Source organism: Antechinus flavipes, chromosome 4 (assembly GCF_016432865.1).
Source record: "Antechinus flavipes isolate AdamAnt ecotype Samford, QLD, Australia chromosome 4, AdamAnt_v2, whole genome shotgun sequence".
Taxonomy (NCBI): domain Eukaryota; kingdom Metazoa; phylum Chordata; class Mammalia; order Dasyuromorphia; family Dasyuridae; genus Antechinus; species Antechinus flavipes.
In genome coordinates this window covers 305,284,415-305,300,472 of record NC_067401.1, presented here as the reverse complement: position 1 = coordinate 305,300,472, position 16,058 = coordinate 305,284,415, and the positions used below count along the sequence as shown (strand labels likewise).

The 16,058-nt window shown below is 35.1% G+C and overlaps 1 protein-coding gene across 1 annotated transcript in view; it reads right to left on the bottom strand.

Annotated features, from left to right (window-relative positions):
• NKAIN2 (sodium/potassium transporting ATPase interacting 2) overlaps nucleotides 1-5,698 on the bottom strand; it is a 1,366,633-nt gene extending 1,360,935 nt beyond the window's left edge. The window contains exon 1 of the mRNA XM_051997681.1: nucleotides 559-5,698. Coding sequence (XP_051853641.1) covers nucleotides 559-612 — 54 coding nt within the window. The 5' untranslated portion in view covers nucleotides 613-5,698. The remainder of the gene's footprint in view (nucleotides 1-558) is intronic.
• Between the last annotated feature and the right edge of the window lie 10,360 nt (nucleotides 5,699-16,058).

Here is a 16,058-nt window from a genome sequence, read left to right as displayed (position 1 = left end):
TTTAAAATACAATGCTGCCAATATACAATATGTCCCACATAAGTGTATGTTTCTAATATTTTGCTTCTATAATCCTTAAGGTTAGCAAATAGATATACCTAACTATATTAAAAGAAATAGCTGAAAAAGTCAAGTATTCACATTTCACTGGTTTAGCAATTGGATAACAAACTGTTTGTGCCTGGAATTACTGTTCTATATTTATACTAACAAAAACATGTAAGCCATAAATGAATAGACAAGAAATATCAGTTTGCTTAAAGAAATGAAAACCACCAAGTTTAACCCATACCTTTCAAAAAAGAATTCAGAGAGGTGTAAGGAATGGGTGGAGTAGATAAGTGAGTAAGTAAGTGTTGGAGGTGGGGGTGGAGTCTACACCTCCTGTACAATACAGTAAATCTACCTGAAATAATTTCAAATATGGATAATATATTTTCCACCTTTTCTTTTTTTCCTCATTCCTTCATTCTGATCAGTTGTAGACCTTTCATTGTACTCCCCTGTCTATTATCACAGAGGCACATTAGAGAACAAGAGGACTCAAGTGTCACTTACCAGTTGCATGCCACAGATAAAGATAAGCGTGCACCTGCCACTGCAATAACCCATGGTTTCCAAGACCCCTGCCACAGCCAGACTGTCCCACGTCGGCCACCGTCGAGCCCCCACTTTATCCAATCAGATCGCGGGGAAGGACAGGCAAACCTGCGGAGGGCTCAGGGGCTCCTGTCTGCTGCTGCCAACGTCCTGGGAAGTGACAGGCATTAGGACCTGCTGGAGCGGCTCCGTGTCAGCAGCAGCAGCAGCGGCGGCGGCAGCAGCGGCAGCAACAGTGGCAGCAGCAGTGACAACAGCGGCGGTGGCAGCAGCAGCAGCCGCTCCAGCAACACATACCTTCACTCCCTCAGTGCAAACAGCGCTCCTCGGGCTGCGCCTGCGGGGGAAATGCGCCAGGTGCCAGGAGCAAGAACAGGAGCAGGAGCAGCAAGAGCCTTCACGCAGCACTGAGGAACCCACAGTCATCTGGTCTCCAAAGTTTCACCCCCTCCCTCCCTCCTCCTCCTGACCCCACACCCACTCAAAGTGCCAGCGCTGCAGCCCGGGCTCCCTCTCCAAACACCTCACGGGGCTGCAGTCAGAGCCGGGAGAGTGCAGCGCGCGGGGCGCCCTGAAGGCGGGGGGAACGCACGGGATGATGCCTACCCAGCACTGCCACTCTCTAAGGTGGTGATGCTGCGAAGCTGCCTGCAGGAGGTGCGGAGTGGCGGTGGGGAGGAGGAGGAAGAGGATTTAGGAGAAGGGGGAGGGATAGGGCGCCGGGGGCGGAGGCGTCCGGGCTCCTGTGTCCCGGCCGGGCGTCAGCAGCTGATGCTAACACAGTGATGCTCTTTCCAGCTCAGGCTTCTTACCGTCCCCGTCACCCCCCTCCCCCGCTGACTTCCAGCACCGCCCCCCCCCTTTCCTTACACCACCCGCCCTCAGACGTGTTAATCCCTAACTGACAACAAATCTCTTAACCCACCCCGTGCCTTGCCACCCCTTGATTTTCCCCCTCCCCTCTTCAAAGGCGTCAACTTCTCAGGGCTGGTGGTGTGCTGTTGCTGCTACTGCTGCGGGTGCTGCGGGTGCTGCGAGTGCCAGTCACAATGCAGGAGGGGAAAGGGAGGAGATGGAGGCGACGATGGTGTTGGTGCTGATGCTGGTGTCGGCAGCAGCAGCAGCGGGGAGAAAGGAACCCAGGAAGCATGTCAGTCTGTCCGTGTGGAGGCTCTATCTTGGTCGTGTTCCCGCAGTCCAGCCTGGAGCACAACATGCGCGTGGCTTGTGTGTCTATGCCCTCCGGAGTGGGGTGGGTAAAAGGGATGGGGAGGGAAGCTAGGCAAAGGGATCCATGGATGGAAAAAAAGGTGCCGCACCAGCATCTCAACTGCTCAGTTATATCAAACTGGTCCTTTCTGGTGCAACCACCGGCCTAAGAAGGTGAAGAAAGAGAAGCAGCAAGCCACCGTCAGTATTGCTACCCCAGCTCTGTGCCTGTGGTGCTGACTCCATTCTTTTTCGTGAGTGGGAGACGGGAGTAACTGGGGAAGGGATCACTTCTGGGGCTGGTTGCAAGTGAGTGTCAAAGAGGATGGGAGTAGGGGGGGAGACACAACGCTTTTGGGAGGCGGGAAATGGGTAGATTGAGTTACTGCTTTTTTTTTTTTTTTTTTTTTTTTTTTTTTTTTTTTTGAAACAGGCTTCTGTTGTCACTTAAAAAAATGATCCAGGCATTGGCACTAAAAAGCCGCAGCCTCACAAAAGTGCCCTGATAAGAGTCTGGGTGACTATTCACATTGTCAAGTACTGGAGACTGCCCCTAGAATTGGACTGGGTGCCAAAAGACGCTCCAGCTATTTTAAGTAGAGTAATATTGGAAGCTTCAGAGCCTGTTGCTGCCCCCAACTGGCCGAGAGCGGAAGAGCTTCTCTGAGCTAGGCATGCGGGCGGTTGGTCCCAGAGGACACGAGTGTTTCGTGAGTGTTAGGGACACGCGTAGAAAATGACAGAAAAACTTCCCCCTAAGAAGCGCAATAAACAGTGAACATCTGATTCACCCCCACCCCCGGCCCCGCCCCGGGAATTAATGAATAATGATTAACTATTCCGGAGAACTCAGTAGATAGAAATAAGCAGGGGATTGATTACCAAATACTGGGTTAAAAGAGTGGGGAAAAAGAAAACTTAAGAGAGCTCAACGCTAAGTGATGGAAGTCTTTGTCCAAGACAAAAATTTCAATAGTATAAGGACTTTATTAAAGGAGAGCAATCTGTGCATGTGTAGAGACTGTTCTTTCACTACCAAGATTCAGGTCTATTTTGAAATATTTATCTGAAGTTACTTTCAATAAATTGGTATTTGTGTAGGGTAAAACAGTACTCAGATATTTAAGTAGTAATGATGCCAAATTAAGACTTGTAAATGAAAATTGTGTTGTACTAGGATAACTGAAAATTCAGGATATTATCAGTTACCTTATCTCTCTTTGAAGCTCAGGACTGAACTTTCAGGAACAATTTTTATTGCAAAGTGAAGGTGAACTGTAAATCTTACATGCCATTTATAGTTTAGAAAATAACATCTCTAAGCTTCAGTTTTCTCATATGTAAAATAGGGGTCCTAATATCTCCAAAGAAAGCTTTCTTCATAGGATTATTATAAGGATAAAATGAGATAATATTTATAAAACACCTTGTAATCATAAAATGATATAAAAACATAAGTTATTAAACTGCAAAATTATAAAGCATAAAGTTGTGAAAAGTGTGGTGAAGTTTTTGAATGAATGTAAATGAGCAGAATATTAAATGTCTGTTATGAATAGGGATGCTGCATCAATTCACAATTTTATTTATTTTAAGTTATTTGCATTTAAAATATAGCTACAGGAAGATATTGGGATGTTATTCTGCATTATTATTTCAATTACAACTACATGTTTTAATTATAACTACATCATATGGCAATATGATTCCATACAGAAGGAATAGGCAAAATCATTGCATAGATTTGAATCTTAGTACTTCATACTAATCAGATCAATATTCTATATATTAAAGAATGGTGATGCACAGATGCTCATGCATTTATTACCCCTTTGCTCAGTTTCCATTGTAGGCTACTTTTAGCCACGCAGCCAATTTCAAAATTCATAGCCACTTGATTTACAAATAATACTTTACCATATCAGTTTGCTCTGCCTAGTCATTTATTTCTTAGCCAATCAGTTCTAATTGCTTTATTTATAACATGTTTCAGAAAGTTGAGAATTGTAATACATTCTATGAAGAGAATGCAAGTAAAACACACTTAGAATATTGTTTCATTTCAACAGAAGTTATAATGGTTTTCAAATTAAGGCATTTACTTACTACATACTTCTTACTATTCCCCCCTTCCAAAAATAACATAAAGTTATTTTCATCAAGTAAAACAACAAATAATTGGGGGGGAGGGAAGCTGTTCCAGATTTATACTATACTTCTCTGTGAATTCTTCTGCAGCAGTACCTCCTATCATGACCCGTCCTTTTTTTTTTCTTCTTGCTTTCTTTGACTAAATTCTTTTTTTTTGTGTTTCCAATTCCTTTAGTATCTCCCTTCTATAGAATTTTGAATGTATTTGTCTTTGTATTCTCAGCACCCAGCACAGTTCCTTGCACATTGTTGTCCAGTCACTTCCAATTTCCTGACCTTATTGACCAGACTATAGTGTGCCACACTATCCATGGGGTTTTCTTGACAAAGATACTGGAGTAATTTGCCATTTCCTTGTCCAGTAGATTAAGGGAAACAGATGTAAAATGTCCAGGGTCACACAATTAATTAGTAAATGTCTGAGGTCAAATTTGAATTCAGGTCTTCCTCACTGCAGGCATAGCACTCTATCCATTAAGTGGCCTAGTGTCCCCCTTCACACATAAGCCATATAATAAGTGCTCTATTGAGTGGAATTTAATCTAGTTCAAAAAAAGCTTCTTTGGGAAAACCCCTACAATCCTGGATTCAATAAAGATTTCTCCTTGAGTCTCATATAACATGATACTATTTCTGTATGTATGTGTAATATTTAGACTACAATTTTTAATCCAATTTTAAAATTTGATTAGTTTTTTTTTTTATAAAATATCACAGTAATCTCCAAATATAATCTGTCACTACTACAACTTTTTGATAAAGAAAAAAAAATCAAGCTAAACTGGCAAAGTAATCAGTTCTGAAATTATTTATACCATTCTTTATTCATAATCACCTATCTTTCTACTAAATATAAAGTGCTTTTTTTCCTCAGTCACCTAGCAATTACTAAGTTCCTACTATTTGTCATGCACTGTGCTATTTCTTAGAGATCAAGGAAAAGAAAAAAAAAAAAAATAGTCCCTAATCTCAAGGAGATCACTATTTAATGAGATAGATAATATGCAAGTAACTATATATAAAATAGTCTCAAAGATAAGATATAGGAAGAATAGGAAAGACTTATGGTAGAAGATAGAGGTCTTTAAAGGTTAAGATAATATTGGAAGGGATGTGAGAAAACTAGGGCATTAATGCATTGTTGGTGGAGTTGTGAAATGATCTCACCATTCTGGAGAGCAATTTAGAACTATGCCCCCAAAGCTATCAAACGATGCATACCCTTTGATCCAGTGGTGTCTCTACTGGGTCTATATTCCCCAAAAGATCATAAAAGTGAGAAAAGGACCCATATATGCAAAAAAATGTTGGTAGCAGCCCTTTTTATACAGACAAGATACTGACAATTGAATAAATGCCTATCAATAGGGGAATTACTGAATAAATTATGGTATATGAATGTAGAAATATTATTGTTCTTTAAGAAGTGAACAGGCTGATTTCAAAAAAGCCAGGAAAAACTTACATGAATTGTTATCGAATGAAGCAAGTGAAACAAGAGAATGTTATACACAGTAACAACAAGATTATGTGACAATCAACTGTCATACACTTGGCTCTTCTAGGCTATACAGTGAATCAAGGCAATTCCACTAGACTTGGCTTGGAAAATGCCATTCACATACAGAAAGAGAACTATGCAGACTGAATATAGATCAAAATATAGTATCTTCACCCTTTTTTATTTCTTATGTTTTTTTTTTCCTTTTTTGGTCAGATTTTTGTGCAACATGACAAATATGGAAATATGTTTAGAAGAATTGCACATATTTAAACTATATCAGATTACTTTCTGTCTTGGGGAGGGGGAAGGTAAGGGAGGGAGGAAGAAAAATATGAACAAAATCTTAAAAAATGAATGTTGAAAACTCTTTATGTGTATTTGGAAATACTATTAAAAATTAGAAGGTAGGTCTTTAACTGAGATCAAGGAAGCTGGAAAAGCTAGAAGACAGTGATGAGAAGAGATAGAGTTCTGAAGTAACCAGTGAAAATACCCAAAGTCTAGCAGTGATATATCACATAAGAGGGATAGCAATTTTATTGAATCTCAGAATGTGTGAAGAAGAATAGTATATCAGATTGAAATGGTAGAAAGAGTTAAGCTTGTGAAGGGCTTTATAAGCTGAATAGATGATTTTATATTTGATCCTAGAGGTGATTGTATTCTACTCAAGTTTATTGAGTGGGAGAGGAAGAGATATGGTCAGACTTGCATTTTTAAGAAGATAAATAATGATTGTTTATTGTGAGTAATTTGAAGTCAGATGTCTTTTATTCCTCCTTTCATTTCCACAGTTTTAGTTAAATATATTTCCCTTCTGCATTCCTTCAAAAAACTCTTTCCATGTTTCCCTGACTTCTTATTAATCATTTCTTATAGCCAAAGATGATAAAAAACCTTAGTATATTCAACCATTCACCAAAGATAGTACCTTATCAAAAAGTAATTTGGAACACTGCTCTGCATGCTATAAGAACTTTATAAATGTCACTTAAATTAAACTTAATTGTCTAAAATATTTAGATTGAATAAATTCACTGATAGTTATATGAATAAGGATATATATACATATATATGTATATATATGTGTGTATATATATATATATATATATATATATATATATATATATATATATAACACACACACATACATACACACACATACACTGGATAAAGTCAAGTAGAAAAGATCCCATTCAATAAAATGAGTTCAAATACTTAGTGCAAATTCAGGCTAATTTATTTCTTCTAAATAATTTAGATGTAAAGTACACTAAAATCTAAACAAATGATTGCTTAGATTGTTAAACAAAATGTTTTAATATACCTATGGTAATGTGTTCATTATGTCTTCTTTTCAATGTAGTTCAGCATTAAAGTAACTTTCAAGTAAATACAGTTACTGTATAATCTCTTTATTTGCTGTGCTTTCCTTGCTTATCCTTCTACAATCCTAATAAATACTATTTTAATAGAAGATAAAAAGTGACAAAGAGAAACATTAGGAAAATAGATATTTGTTCGCTTATAACAGGTTTAGTCAAAATTCCAACAGTGTTGTGTTTTGAGCTTCTGGAATAAAGAAAAATAAAGAGATTCCACAAACCTATTTGCACCTTGCTTATGACAGAGTGGAAATGCTATTCTTTCTTGGAAGAGACTTTTAATATCATCTACCTAAGTCTTTCATTTTGTAGATGAAGAAATTGAGAAGTAGAGAGATTTAATAATTTGTGCAAAGTCATACAGAAATCAGCAGATATAGTATTCAAACATTTTTTTCCCTTCCAAAAAAAGGTTATGGGAAAGGAAATTAATAAAAGACTTTTGTTACTCTAACCCCTACAACTATTTAAAGCCAAGTTGGAAAATAATGAGCTTTGCCAATGTTCTGGGTATGTCTTTGGGTCATTGAGTCCAAAATCCATGGTTCTAGTCTTCTTTTGTCTAGACTCTAAGTAACTTACTTGGAGCAGTACAAAAGTGATGTGGAGAACTTAATAAGTTTCCAGTGGATTTTTATTTCTTTTTTTTTTTTTTTTAGTTTTTGTGTCTTGTTAGAAAAGACCAGCAGTCCTTTCAAATTCCTGCTTATTAAGTAGTTGGGGAAACAAATGACAGAGAATTTCAATCTCCCTCTCTCTCTCTCTTTGCCCCTCCCCTCACCCACACCTTGCATCCCTGTCCTACCTTATTCAAATTTCATAAGACATACCAAAAAAAAAAAAAAACAGGACTCATGTCAAATCATATAATGAAATTTCAATTAGTCATTTACACTCCTTAGAAATAATTACTTTTTAAAAAGTTTTAATAATTTTTAAGTTATAACTTTTTTACTAGTTTTGGATATTAGATTGTTATCTCATTTCCTAAAAATAAAAGTTATATGTCACAATACTTCCTAACATTTCATGAAAATTAAAATTAATTTTATTTTCTGAAGTTTATCACATCACATATTATAATTAGATCCCTGGAAGGTAAAACCAATGTGTAAGATCACTGCTATCTATAGTATGACTGATAATTCCTCTGATACTGGTAAGCATTTATCTCCTGAAGTATTTCTTAGATCGTTTTCAATTTTACATATTTTTTGATTTAAGTACAATTTCTTTCAGGTCCTATATCTCAAAAAGATTTTTTTTATGTTTGATTTATTGTCTTAGATAACAATTTCAAAAATTTGATTCTTCTTTCTAACACTTGTTGCAATCAGATATTCAGTAGGACATGTAGATCTTATATTCCAAACCTTTTTTTATAGAGTACTATACAGTTCATAGAATATAATTGTCATTTTTGAATAATTATTGATGTGTTATAATATTCATGTAATTATACATATAAATATACATGCACACATACATATACTTTAACTGAAGCCAAACATATTGTTGTATTCAATGCAAGTAATAAATAAAATTGTCCTGAAGTGATAGATAATGAGGGGAAAATAGAAATAGGAAAAAAATCACCAATAACCATCTCAAAGAAATCCTTTGTATAAAATACATAGAAAAATTATTACCAAATTTTGAAAATCCCAGATCAAAGAGAAAATTTTGCATGAAATAAGAAAAAAACTTCAAATACACTGGTATTACAATTAGAATTGTACAAGATTTACCAAGCAGCCACAATGAAAGATCACAGGTCTTGGAATCATATGTAGAGGCAATCAAAAGAACTAGACCTGTGGCCAAAAATATATTCAGTAGAATTATACATAATATTGAATGGGAAAAAAGGACATTCAATGAACTTGCAGATTATTACACTTTCAACCAAATCCAAACTTAATTAAAAATTTAACATAAGCGCCAACATCCAAGATTAATTTCAAGGAACTCAACAAGTACAAATTGTTTATGTTTTTTTTTTTTAATCTAGAAATGTATACCATATGCTTAAGATTGACACCAATAATTGGGTAGTTCAAAAGAAAAATTGGGGCAGAGCTGAGTATCTACCACAGGGGGAGGATTCTGGGAAGATGATGGGGTAGGTCTGAAAATTTCTCCAGATTCCCTCTACAAAAAGAACAAAATTGTATCTCAGGGAAAACATAGACTTGAGACAGAACAGGGGTTCTCCCAGAACATCCTGAGAAGATCCGAAGAAATGCTCTAGGACCAGGATTTAACTAATGTGATGTATAAATATCTCTAGGCTACCTCCATGAAAAAACAACAAATCAGGAGCCATGAAGCTGGCTAGATTCAGAGGAAGCCTCAGTCACAACCATATGAACTTTTAAAAAGCAAAAATATATAGGAAAAATTAAAAAGAGTAATTATGTTATATGAATGAGGTACTGAGAAAGAAGGAACACAGAAACATTAGAGGGGGGAGGAGGCTGGTAGTCCTAAAAACCTACTTACACTGGGAATGGATTAAATAGGCACAATACATACACACACACACACACACACACACACACACACACACACACACACATGCATATATACATGAAGGTATATTAGAAGTCACAAAAAAACTAAAAAAAAAAAAAACTTCAAAAGTCAAATTGGAGAGATTGAGGAAAAACTCAAATAAACAAATAAATAGGAACCATCCAATAAAAATAAGAAGATCATAAAAAAAAGTTAACCAACTAGAAAAAGAGATACAGAACCTAAAAGCAGAAAATAATTCTTTGAAAATTAGAATTGGGCAAGGGGAAGTCAAGAAATAATAAAACAAAAAATAAAGAATGAAAACAATAGAACAGAATGTGAAACATCTTACAAGAAAAACAACAGATCTGCAGAACATATTAAAAAGAAAAAATATAAAAAGAATTGGACCACCTGAAAGGGGTTTCCAAAACAAGAACCTTGATACAATAATGCAAGAAATCTACAATCTATAAAGATATAAGGGGAGAAGGAGTAGGATAAAGTGGGGTATGGAAGGATATGGCAGTGGGAAAGGTGTGTAGATTAATGTGATTAAGATAAAGAGGTAAGGAAAGGGTGAAGAGAGAAGATAAGGGAGAGATTATTGGTGCAGGGAAGCTAAGAAATAGCAAGGCAAGTTAAGAGTAGAATTAAAGTAGAAGAGTTAGCAGGCTAGAAAATAAGAGCTATAGTTGAACAAGGATCAGGAATAGAATTTATTAGAAGAAAAAAAGTAGAGCTAGTAATCATTGATCTCAAAAGTAAACATAAAGTTTCAATTAAGAGAGACATCTACATTATATGTCAGCCATATTATTACTATTTTAGATGAATTTTCACATATGTGTAAATGTATATTATATATGTGTGTATATATATGTGTACATATAGACAGATGCATGTGCTTGGGTGAGTGTGAATCTATATAAGTATACACACATATATGCCTATGTATATATATGTATGTATTTCTATATCTCCATGCTTAAATGTAATTTGCCTGAGGGGACTGGGGAAGAAGATTAAAGGAGAAAAAAGAATAAAGTAAAAAGTGCACATAAGAGAACAAAAGGATAACCTACAAGGAAGCAAAGAAAAGATAAACACTCATGAATATAATCTCTTCTACTATTATATATGCTTTCTTGAAATGGAAATGTATTGTTACATATTTTAAATCCTCCCTGGGCATATGAAAATGTTTTTTTTTTTAATTTTCCTTTTCCATCTTCCCTTTTTTTCTTTTTTTTTTCTTATTTTGCATTTAGTTTTAAATAAATATTTTTATAAAGAAAAAAAATTTGGAAAAAAATCAGACCAAATAGCAATGTTCCATATCCTTGACAATCTCTACGAAGGTAGCATCTTTTCAAAACTTCTTTGGAGCCATGCTTGCTTTTTGTAATTTTTGACATTCATTTTTTTTTATTACTTTATAGTTGTTTTTCTTTCTATTTATATTGTTGTAAGTCATTGTATATGTTGTTTTTTTTTTTTTTACTATTTACTACACCTTTTATGAGTTCATGGCAGTCTTTTCATTCTCTGAATTCATCATATTAATCATTTGTACAAAATTACATGTATGCAGTATGTGTGTGTCTGTGTGTGAACAATAATTTATTTAGCCATTCCTCTGGTTGATAGACATCTACTTTGTTTCTAGTTCCTTTACACCACACACACAAAAAAATCTTGCTAGAATTTTTTGTTGTATATGCAAAGATTTTTCAAATACTATTCCTCATGCTTGCAACATTAATATCATTACCATCACCACCCAGATCTTTAGGTTTTGAAATCCTACTGAAATATTTTCCTTCTGTAATTGGGTTAAGGAGTTGGGATCCTCCCTTCTATAATGGCATTAAGTTCTAGACTCTTCCAAATTATTTTCTGTCTTGGAGGAACTTGTCCTCTGCAAGGGATCAGCTTCTTTCTTCAATGTCTCATAATCTTTATGATTCCACCCCAGAGGCCAAGGGAAAAATTATTTAAATCTTAAGTTTAACTCATGTCGAGGGTTTCCTCCCAAAAGGAACAGAGGGCACTTAATTATACAATGTAGATAGAATAGCTACTTATTTACTTTATATCAAAGAAACTTACAACACAAAAGATTCATAGGCTTACATTGACAAATATTTAAAGCATGAAACAGTAACCCATAACTCTTATTATACTGTCCCTGAAAGATGATACTTAAAATATTAAAACACGAAGCAGTTTAGTGAAACTTCCAAATTGCCCATTTAGCCTCTCATCAGCTTTATATTTTCCAAACAATTACCTCAAAGTCTAAACCTTGTGACAACCTAGGTCATGACCCAAGGCCCATCTACTTGTCAATAGTTGTCTTTGATAACAGTCTGTTGCAGAAAACATGCTGGCAATTAGTTCCAAGTAAGGAACCCAGAAATTCACAAACTCCTGAGGTAAAAAGGTTACCTCCAAGCATAGAAATGTCCATATCAGGAACAATCTTTGATTATCTATATAGAAGGGAAGAAACACAACCACAATAAATAGGCAGTGACCTAAGTTCAAGGCTCATTCTCACTCAGGCAGTACATATAGATGTTGATATCATTAAGCAGCTATCATAAATGATGAAAGGATAGGAACTCCTTTCCCACAGGATTTAAAAAAAAATCTCAAGCTATATGTTTAGGAGCAGAGATGAGGGTGGGGTAGGAAAGGAAGGAAACAAGAACAAAAATTATCTCTCCCTTAAAATCTATTGAATAGGCCATATTTTCTAGCTCAGTGGCCAATCATCTTTGACATAGTATTCTCCTTTGCGGCGTCATAGGAACCAAGAGAAATGACCAGAGAAACTTAGTTCAGATCTACACTTGTTTGATGGAGAATATTCCTTATAATTCAACAAATATAAAATGTTTAATATATTCAAGGCTCAATGAGGCAATGGTAATGAATGTTTTTTAAATGTCATCTTTTTGGCATTTAAATCCTAAGGTGATGCAACATGTTACAGTTAAAGAAATACAAATTAATTTGAGGAGAAAGAAAGCCTGAAGAACTAGAAACATCAGAGAAGACTTGTAATGCTGGAGAAACTGAGGCAGGAGAGAGATTAGAGAGTTTTTAATATTTTATTAATTGGAGAGCATAATTGACTGGACAGGACTCTATTCTCAAATTATCCAGCCAGACAGAGATAAAGATATACTGGGACCAAGGAATCCATGCTGGTCCCAGGGCTGGAGGAGGCTGTCATCTCAAAGAATCCAGTGTCCAGCATCCAGCAATGAATGGGAGAATCTCAATCCCTTAAATACCTTTTAGAAACAAAGAAGAGGGAAAAGGGTGTGAAACTTCTGTCAGGACAGGAGAGGCCATAAATCCTAAAAACCAGAGACAGGACGTCTGAATACACAGAAATAAAGATGTCAGTGAGGTATCTTGGAATATTTTAGAGGGATATTGTATATTCTTGAGGACCTAAAAGAGTCAAAAGGTCTACTTTCTTGTTTATCTTGCTCGCATTAACAATTTATAACCCCAGAGCAAATGGTCCTCAGTCTTAATGGGCCAGAGGGGAAGTTTTACAGCTTAGGGGATTGAGACAGAACAGTTAAGGAAACTGAGACAAGGGAAACTAGTGCAGGGAAACTGAGTCAGGACAGTTATAGAGAACTGTGGCGTAACAGGCTTCCTGAACTGGTACCTGATTTAAGCCTTGAAAGAAACAAAAAAATTCTAAAAGGAAGACATTGTTTGAGGGCACATTCCAATATGTAGGACTGCACAGTGCCTTAGAGACAGGAAATAGAATGCTGAGTTTGGAGGGCTAGATTACAAAGGACATGGAAGGGGAAAGAATTAGAAAGTAAGTTTCAGAGCTTAATTCAGGGACTACCTCATCCTCTTTCCTCATTTTTATAACTTAAAATAATCCTTCTCTTTTCAGTTTCATATCCTTCCCTTTTTGATTTATTAACTCCAAATGTATTCTTACTTATATGTATCTTTCTACTAGAGTGTAAGTTCTGTGAAGGCAAGAACATATAATTTGTTTTTATTTATGCATCCAATATCTTGCAATGAGTACAATATACATAATAATAGAAATTAATACTTTATTAAATTCTTATTTGTCACAATCCTGTGATTTATATCATTATATTAATATAAATGACATGTTAATGATAATAATAATAATATGTTAGTTGTATTGTTTTATTCTTTCTCCATTCCCTCTTTGTCCCTCTTTTTGAAATCAGAAACAATACATTTAATCACCAATAACAATATTAAAAATACCTCTGCGTACCAGTCAAATTTCTCCTGACTGATTCAATGATATTATTTAATAATTATAAAAATATAGTATTGAAACTATAGATAGTATCTAACTTCAATTATAGCACATTTATGTAAGATTTGAGTTCAACTAATTCAACTTCTCTTTACAAAAAACAGACTGATGCCCAAATTGTTCATTGACCTTACTGAAGTCACTGAATTCCTTCAATGAAGGGTATTACAGATATAGCACAAATCCAGCTTTGGGGTTTGATACCCTCATCTAGTGTTCTTTCTTTTGGGCAATGCTGAATACCTGTGTTTGAATCAATATGTAGGCATATATTTAGCATATTTAGATTTCCTAAAAACCTTTGGTAAACTCAGATTTGGTGAAGCTGACGTCAGAAAACTTCAGAGCTCTTTTTGTGATCCCAATTTTTTCTCAGCGACACTGACCCATTTTTCAATAGCAATATTCTCTATCACTCTATTGAATTATGAGACACTAGTCTTAGAGAAATTAAAAAAGATAATCACATGGAGGACAATGGAGAGGTACATTGTAGACATCTACATCAGGCCCTCAGGACACAATAAATAAGACATTCCAAAGACAAACTGAAATAATGAGAAAAGGATCATCTCAGAATTACATGACAGAGAAAGAAGATGGACAAGATACATGGCAAGAGCTAGAGATAAACCATGGACAAATTGTGTACTCGTCTGATATTGTAATGTCAGGAGAAAGTTAAGAAAGTCCTCTAGTATATTTGGTAGCTCTTTCGTGGGGAACATATAAGAGGAGATAGACAAAAGTTGTTCAGGCTGGCCAGGTATAAATGATTTATGATTTTTATCACTGAAGGGAACAATCAAATTGATTAGATCACAGATCCATTTGAATGGACCTTAGGAGGTAATATTTACTTTACAAAAGAATTCATCTAAAGGTTTCTTTGAATGGTGACTCACTTGATTATAATTCATCACAAATTAACTCATACACAACTCTACAATAACACATGCACATATTACATTTATAGTTATCAATTATATTCTCAGCTGTGGGTAGGCCCTAGTCAAAATAAATTATGAAAAAACAATTCCTGTCTTTTTAGAATGCTGCATCCTCAGTTGACAGATTATATTGAGAATCATACTGGATTCTTATCCAGATCCCATTCATTTCTCTCTGTGAGAAGGAATTGGCAATGATTTCAGTTTTATTGAACATTCATATTCAAGTTCAGGAACAAAGACATTCCTTCTGGTAAAGATGCATCTTATTTTACTCAATAGGGTAGTTTTCAAAAATCTACATGTAGTCATTTAGACTACATTGAATCAAAGACTCATTTTAAGTGCATATTGTTGATTTGAATTATTTTAAATGCCATAAGAAAAATATTGCATACACTTGAGAATCAGTAGTATGTATAGACAGACTCTTTTCTTGGCAAATAACACTCTTATTCTCTTCCTCCCTCCCTTCTTCTTTCCCTTCTCCTCTCTCAATATAATATATATATGTTTATATGTATATGTGCACAACACATATGCATAGATAGATAGATATATAAAAATGTATTTATATTCTCGAACTTTATCACTCATAATTTTATTCCTATTTGCCAAATTTAATAGCCCTTTCTCAATTTTTATTATTCCAGACCTCTATGCCATTTGACATTATAGACTAGAGAGGTCAAACAAAATATGAACCACAAAATTCCAAAGGACAATGAAACCAGATTAAAATTATTGATAATTAAAATATGAAATGGGAAATTTAAAAATATAGCAAAACACAAGTAATATTAATATTTCTAAATCAATATGAAGGATATAAGAGTCCTTTTGTAGAGCTTATTGGCCTTGCTTTCATTTTGAGTTTGACAGCACTGCTGTAGACATCTCACCTTCTAGATACTCTGCTCATAACACTGCTTTCTCTTGGTTCTAAAAAGACAGGAATTTTTTTTCATAATTTATTTTGACTAGGGCCTATCCACAGCTGAGAATATAATTGATAACTATAAATGTAATATATGCATGTGTTATTGTAAAGTTGTGTATGAGTTAATTGGTGATGAATTATATCATAATCAAGTGAGTCACCATTCAAAGAAACCTTTAGATGAATTCTTTTGTAAAGTAAATATTACCTCCTAAGGTCCATTCAAATGGACCAATTGCAGGCTTGTTTGTTGGATCATCCACATCATACCCAGTAACTTGGGAGTATCTTTGCTTGGTGTACAGCCAGAAACTCTGTCCTAAATCCTCTTTTTATTTGCCATTATGTTCTTTCACATGATGAGCTTATCAGTTCCCATGGATGCAATTAATATTTCTAACCAGGTGAGTCACATATACACATATATGTGTATCTATATGCATATTTAGATATATCT